The sequence below is a fragment of the Frieseomelitta varia genome, unplaced genomic scaffold, assembly GCF_011392965.1.
Source record: "Frieseomelitta varia isolate USP_RPSP 00005682 unplaced genomic scaffold, Fvar_1.2 scaffold_459, whole genome shotgun sequence".
Lineage (NCBI taxonomy): Eukaryota > Metazoa > Arthropoda > Insecta > Hymenoptera > Apidae > Frieseomelitta > Frieseomelitta varia.
In genome coordinates, this window is record NW_025110211.1 from 71,185 (window position 1) to 79,133 (window position 7,949).

Consider the following 7,949-nt stretch of genomic DNA (forward strand, 5'->3'; position numbering starts at 1 on the left):
CCAGAGGTTGGAGGATTAAAAAAATCCAATACTGAGGGATCGAATTGCACGACTATACATCTTGTGATACAGTCGTTAACGTGAAATTAACATCTTACAGATTGTCGTGAGAAGCATCATTGCTCCTTTCGAAGCAAATGTAAAATAGCGCTCGCTCCAAGACCACTAAGAGGCGAAGTTGCGGATACGCTACACGTTCTGTTCAGAAACCAGAAATCTCGACGATTTCCCCAATTTACTTTCGCCGATTTACAACGATTTACAGCTGTTGTTGTGTCGTATCCTCTCTGGTTATAATCGCATCTATCAAGTGGCACGGCATGAGTTGGGTATTATACGAATAAAATTTTATACGAATAACATTTCGAATAATATTTTATTCGAATGACATTTCGTATAAATTCTTGTAATTAACGAAAGTTATTCAATATAGAGAGTTATATATTATATATATGTAAGTAATAATTTTTTTCTAGTTCGACAATTAATTAATATAAATGATTGTAATTTTATTTCATCAGTTTCGGTGATTTCAAGGCCACCTTCAATTTTCCTTCAAGTGAAATCATATACTTTCTTGTCCCGAGGTATACTTATAAAAATATACTTGTTAATCTATATATGTCAAAAAACTATCAATCTAGGAAATGTTTTAATATCTTAATTCTATAAATGTATATAAAAGGCAGGAACGGTGTTCATGTTGTCTTTGTCTTCGACGCGGCAGGTTTTATAGAATCAAAGTACTAAAATTATAGTTGAACAACCTTTGTTAATAAAGCACTTTCATATTTGTAATAGCAATGAAGATATTCATTTTCGTTAATTTTGCACAAATTTTGTATAAATACAGAGAAAGAGAGCGTTTATCACCTAACCGTGAGTTGAAATCACCAAACTGAAGTCGACTATACTCATTGTATTCATTTACTCACTCTCCTGTTTTAGTTAAATTCAACAATTTGATTTTCTTTCGTAATTTTCTATATTCAGTATTCGATGTAATTAATTTAACTTCCTTGCCCTTTTAATTTTTAATAATTATATTCCAGTAATTACCGTAGGCGATAAAATTTTCAAATTGCATTTTATAGCGTATCGATATATTTGTTATTCTATTTTTAATATTAATTTAATTATTAATTTCTATTTAATATTAATGTTAATTTAGCAGACATTGATATACATTAATGTCTGCTTTCGTTTTACTCGATAGTACGATATAAATGGACCTTGAAAAGAGATTCAAACGAAATTCTCACTCACCACGTTATCCTGGCGAGCAACGTCGGCACCATGTTTCAGCAACAATTCCACCACTTCCAAATGACCTTCAGAAGCTGCCCTTTGCAATGGTGTGACACCAGTCTGAAATAAAATAGAGAGTAAGAATGATTAACGTTCAACTGATCATAAACATTCGTTCAATATTTTAACAAATGTTCGTACTAACTTAATTTGAGAAATATCATTTAACAAACATTCTCGTTAACGTGATTTGAGAATTAATATACAGCGGATCGATACTTGGCACGCTTAATCCTCTTGCAATATTTTTTTGAAGATAAACGGCACATTAACAAAATCTGCTCTCGCAAATTTATTTATTTATTTGTATAGTTATAAAAGTAACGTGCACAGCAAAATTTCAATAATGATGCAAGTAATGTAAAAATTCGAGAGTCAAACAGACATTGACGCACGAGGAGTTTTGTTTTTTTACTAGCTCTATTTTGTAACACACGTTATAAAAACAAAATATAATTATAAATTATAAAATTTATTATATATGAAACTTATGTTTTACAAATATTTTATATATTAAATATTATAAATTAAATATAATATATTTTAATTTAACAATTATAATATATTGAATATTATAAATTGAAATATAATATATTTTAATTTAATAATTATAATATATTAAATATTATAAATTTATAAAATATTTATTATAATATTATTATAAAATATTATTAATTTTTATTATAATATTATTATAAAATATTATTAATTTTTATTATAATATTATTATAAAATATTATTAAATTTTATTATAATATTATTATAAAATATTTTGGTTATAAATGTATTAAATATTAATTATTATTAATTATTATTATTAATGACTTAAAGACAAGCGTGCTTTTCTCATGTTGGCGCTATGTTATTCAACAACATTTCAGCACTTTGAATATCTTGTAATTTTTTAAATAATCGTTCCGTCATTGCAATGGAAACTAAGCTGAATTAATTGAATAACTGAATAATTGAAATTAAAAGTCTCGAATTTTATGTCTTTCGTAATTATTATTTTATAACTCGTTATTGAAAATAGCTAATGTGTACATCACTATTTATGGAAATTTTTTGCAGATTTTGCTAATGCATCTGTTTTCACAAAGATATCACCGAAAAAATTAGGTATGCCGATGCTTTTCGACCCACTGTATTGTTCAATCTCCCACGATGGTACTTATCAAATAAGAATTCTAAACGATTCCACTGACATTCTAAGTTATGAAAGATTTATCAGTTACAGGAGTTGCAAACATTAATGCATTTATCTGTACATTTGAAATCTCGTATCTCTGGACGTGTTCAAACTCGAGATACGTTCTATTCCAGTTTCCACCGAGATCGAGTCATGTCGAGTTGATTTCATGATTATAATCTTTTTCCAAGAATCATGATCGATGGCATTTCATGTTTTATTAACTGTTAGAAAGCGCATTAAAAATTCTCTGTATGTCAAAAGTATCAGAAATTCTTCTTGCTCTCTGAATTATTCCACTAACGATTTTATAAACAGAGAGTTTCAATTCTCTATAGTATCATATATCTTTGTTATTTAGTATCTGTATCTTGAGTTAACAGTAAGTTCTAATTTTCTAATTTTATTTTGCTTATTTCGTCTGTTCATTCACTTTATTGTATTAATGTTGATTTGTACTGTTGTTATTAATCTGTTAAAGACTCGCTGAATTTTAAGAAACAGCTTGTCTTATTTTACCATTTTATTTTCGCTTCTTTTATTTTTAAGGAAATATTTCATTTGAGATCAAATAAAATATTTTATTATAGACGTATATTTATATTTTTTGTATCATCAATATTGTGATTAATTTCTCCATGAAATTATAATAATATTAATACAATACATAGAATAATTTTTGTATTATTTATTATTAGATTAAATGTTTATCCAATTTTAATTATTAGACGAGTTTCAATAAACAATTATTGTATATTAGGATAATAATACGTTTAATTTCTCAGATAATTTTATTTGAAGTTTTAATATTTCTAATCTTATTTATAATAATAATGATAACTGAAGATTTTAAATTAATTGATTTAATTTTTTACCAAATAAATTTTAAACTTTTTATTTTTCTATGTCCTTTATATTTAATGTTTATTATTAGTTTATTAATCGATTAAATCGAGTTCGATGAATCAGAATTATTCCATAAACGTTTATAGACATGAATAAAAATTCTATTTTTGTATGTACATATATATATATATATATACATAATATATATATATATATATATATATATATATATNGTATATACATAATATATATATATATATATATATACATAAGAAACTACACGTATAAAATCTGATGCGTTGGAAAACGTAATATTATACAGATGACACGTTAAAAGACTAGACTGTGGATTTTTATGTAAATTCCACGATTTTTATAGCAATATATATTAATATTTATATATTTATAGAAAACTTCAAAACGCAAAAATATAAAAACGTTCTCGCTTCTTTGCTTTCCAAATCAAAGTGAGACACCTGAAATTATATACAAATCACACGTAATATAAGTCGTGATCTTTTTCCCCGTTCATTATCGAACGAAATTCACGCGCCACGAAAATCACGTGGAACATCGAAAACAACTTTGTTTTCGATCGATACTAGATACGTAACCAAACTCCATTACTTCCGCCAAGAGGAGAACGTAAAACACCGAGGGAAAGCAATAAAGTGTTTGGCGTGGACGTTTCAATCTCATTAAACGCTGACCATATCGTCGGAGTACCACGGAGTTTTCGTAAAATTCCACGATCGAACGACCGCCTTATCTTCCGTTGTTGGACCGAAGGGATCCGGGACGATCGCGTACACGAATGGTTCACGAAACAGACGAAGAGATCTTCGAGTAATCCATAGACGAACTGTCTAACGTCTGAGAAACTGTCGCGCATAAATTGCTGTCACGACGTTTCACGTGGCTTGGTACCGTTAAGCAGAGGAAAAGGAAGAAAAAAGGGCGTACGGTGGGTGCGTGGGCGTCGAAAACGATACGCACCTTAAGGAGATTTAAGAAGGTGTGAAACGTTAAACCGAAGCGAAGCGCCACTTCGAATTTTCCTTTTTTTTACTTTTTAGTCGATCCGAGATATACAGCAGAACGTCGATTACCCGAGACCTCGATCATACGAATACACCTTAATTATGTATGTACATGTTTCAAGTATATGAAGTGTATGTTTATATTTTGCAACTTTATTATTTCGGTTAATTATTATTTTGTAGAACTTTGTTATTTTAGTTAATTATTATTTTTTAGAACTTTAGTAGTTAATTATTATTTTTTTAGAACTTTAGTAGTTTAGTTAATTATTATTTTTTAGAACTGCGTTATTTTAGTCAATTATTACTTTTCAGAACTTTATTATTTCAGTTAACTAGCATTTCTTAAAACTTTACTAATTTAGTTAATTATTGTTTCAGCGCCTCGTCTAAGTGCCTTTCATTTGTTCCATGAAAACACAATTTATCTCTTACGCTGGCAACTGATTGCGGACCATAACGAGTGACCGAGTCACCGTGTGCAATTCGTCGCTTTCTTTTTGAGCTCGTCGGTACGACGTCACTGGATAGAAATTATTGAGAAGTAACAAATTTATTTATTCGTTGTGTTGCCTGGGGTTATATTTAAATATACTTAGAACTGAGAAAATGTTGCGATTTTTGGGACGAAAAATTCTCGACGTGCGTGAGACGTCATTCCAAGAGTTTAAGTGTCTTTAACCGCTTGCGCTGGCAACTGATTGCGGACCATAACGAGTGACCGAGTCACCGTGTACAATAATTGGTCGCTTTCTTTCCGAATTCGTCGAGTATGGTATCACTGGATAGAAACTATTGAGAAGTAATAAAAATTTATCATTTGTTTTGCCCGGGTTTATATTTAAATACTACTTGAAACTGAGAAAATATTGCAATTTTGAGACGAAAAATTATTGACGTGCGTGGCACGTCATTCCACTTGCGCCTGGCAACTGATTGCGGACCATAACGAGTGACCGAGTAGTCACCGTGTGCAATAATTCGTCGCTTTCTTTTTGAACTCGTCGGTACGACATGATCACTAGAAATTATTCAGAAGTAATAAATTTATTATTCGTTTAATTGCCTTGGGTTATATTTAAATATATACTTAAAACTGAGAGAATATTGCAATTTTTGGGAAAAATTCTCGACGTGCGTGGCACGTCGTTCCAGCGCAAGAGATTGACGATCTCAAAATTAATGCGACTGTTAGATAAATTACCAGAAATCGAACTGAAATCACGCTCAATCAGAGAGTCCTGTTTGCATTCTCGCGAGATTATAGATGCACGCGAAAGTACAAGAACGGCAACAGGGTGATGTTCCCTGAATTTTGCGTACAGTCTGTGGAGAACGTTGATGCACGAGGCAGGCATGCAATGGCTACATGCCCTTTTGTCGAGGAAACCGGCCCGTGATTTCGTAATCCCTATTTGAACCCCGTCGTTCTCGCGTGTTCATGATACTTTAATTGCTATTGACAGGCAGAACGAAACTTGGAGCGCATCCACGGCTAATTATCATTGCAAGTTGTTCTATCCGTAAATGATTAAAGGGATCAAAGACCAACTGGCCGATTATAATGATACCGAGGGGCTAGGTGACGATATTTATTGCCTGAAACTTTTGAAAATCGGAGACTGTGGGAAATAAGGAATAATGTCAGATGTGTCCAGAATGAGATACCGATTATTTTCAGCAATGTGTATAATTATATATTATTTAGCTTCTGTGTTGCTCTCTTTTGCGTATTGCTGTAGTAATAGTTATATAGTTTCAGTATATGTATTCTACATATGTGTGAGTAAGCTTATAGTTATTTGTAACACAATACATGTATAGGTTCTACAGATAATTATACATGTATTACTATAAACAGTTACGTCAATTATATAGTTTCAAATAATTGCATACGTATTGCTATTAATAGTTGTAAAGTTAGACGCTTATATAGTTTCTATACATAGTTATACGTGTATTAGATAGTGTGAATAGTTGTAAGTACAAGTACAACCTACATATTAGAAGAAAACTGTTCACATAAGATACATATAAATAGACACAGATAAGATATTTTTAATAAGATGAGGTACCTCTTATCGTCAAACCAAAAATATCTTTGAAGGGTGAAAATTGGATAAATTAGTAATTTTCGTAGAAAAATGTAAAGAACGTAACAATTTTATTTAATATCTGTAATATTACTATATTATCGTAGTTTCGTATAATATTTTATTTATAGCCGTACTACAGTAACTAAAAATGTTGGGAAAATAATATGAAAGTGAAACTATCGTTCTGTATATAGAGGAGCTACAACTCAAGGTATCCAGCTACGAAACATGTTTGTTCCATTTTTGTTCCAATTCCACCAGAAGAAGCCTCCTTTTTTCTCCAGAATGAGATAAATAATAACGATCTAACAAATTTCAACGTTCCGTTCAATGAAAAAAAATTCTATTTTGCCCGCAACGAATTCTACAAAATTACGTATCATATAAATTACACATTCCCCTCGTTACTTCAAACTCCGTTCTTCGTTGCCGGAAGAAAATTATATTATAATGATAAGCCGCGGACACACAAAATTCGCTTAAAAATATCTTCAATGAAGATATATCGCGGACGTTTCGACGACTTCAACCTCTCTGGAAACGTGATATTTTGCAATTAAGGCCGGGATTCGCATAGACAGTGTAACAGGTTGGAAGATGTACCGTCAGAGGAGAGGAGTCCCTTCTGCACAAAGCGCAAATAAATCAGAAAGAGAGCGGATGCGTGGCAGGCAGCGGCGGAAACACTTGTTCGGTCGAAACGACCGCGAACAGAGACAATGGTCCGGGGCTTTCACCGGGGCAATCGTGCCGGTGTATCGCTATGGTAGCCCTTCGTGGCCGCGTTATGGCCACCCGTCGTTAGTTAACGCCATAAATGGGAACGGGCAAGCGGCTATGCGAAAGTTCATGATGTACGTTGTTACGTCAATTACGCGCTTTAGCCCGTAGAACGGGCTCCGGGCTTCCATCACGTAACATTGAAACGCGCCCGGACGTTTCGACGTCTTTTACGCCGCAAGAGGTGCACCGAGGAATCTAAATTAACTCGGCCATTCAGCCCAGCTTTACCCAGGCCCTCGTCCACAACGCTTAATATAGTTTAGCCGTACCCGCCTCCGTTGTCGGTTACGTTTTCGTTTTTCCTTTTTTTTTTTTTTTTTTTTTTTCATTTTTTCGTTTAGACACTAGTTTGGAATGTTTGAAGGTTAGGAATTCTCTTTTTTGTTTTGTTTTTTCGTTTAGACGCTGGTTTGGAATGTTTGAAGGTTAGGAAGCTTGGAAACATTTCGGAGCTTATATTATTTATATTCTAGAATCTTTCAAATTCTGAATTTGAAAGTCACTAGAGAAGTTTTATTATCAATCGCGTCCTTTTTTCGTTTAGACGTCGGTAGTTTGGACTGTTTGAAGGTTAGGAATTCAGAAGCTTGGAATATGTTGGAAACGTTTCGAAGTTTATATTATTTAAATTTCAGTGATTTCAAATTCTGAATTTGGAAGTCACTAGAGAAGTTTCATTATCAATCG

General features: G+C 32.0%; 1 protein-coding gene across 1 annotated transcript in view; it reads right to left on the minus strand.

Moving 5' to 3' along the window:
* Window positions 1-1,262: 1,262 nt before the first annotated feature.
* LOC122532573 (myotrophin-like) overlaps window positions 1,263-7,949 on the minus strand; it is a gene marked incomplete at its 3' end in the record, with an annotated part of 120,701 nt that continues 114,014 nt past the window's right edge. Inside the window, exon 4 of the mRNA XM_043661434.1 lies at window positions 1,263-1,368. Coding sequence (XP_043517369.1) covers window positions 1,263-1,368 — 106 coding nt within the window. The remainder of the gene's footprint in view (window positions 1,369-7,949) is intronic.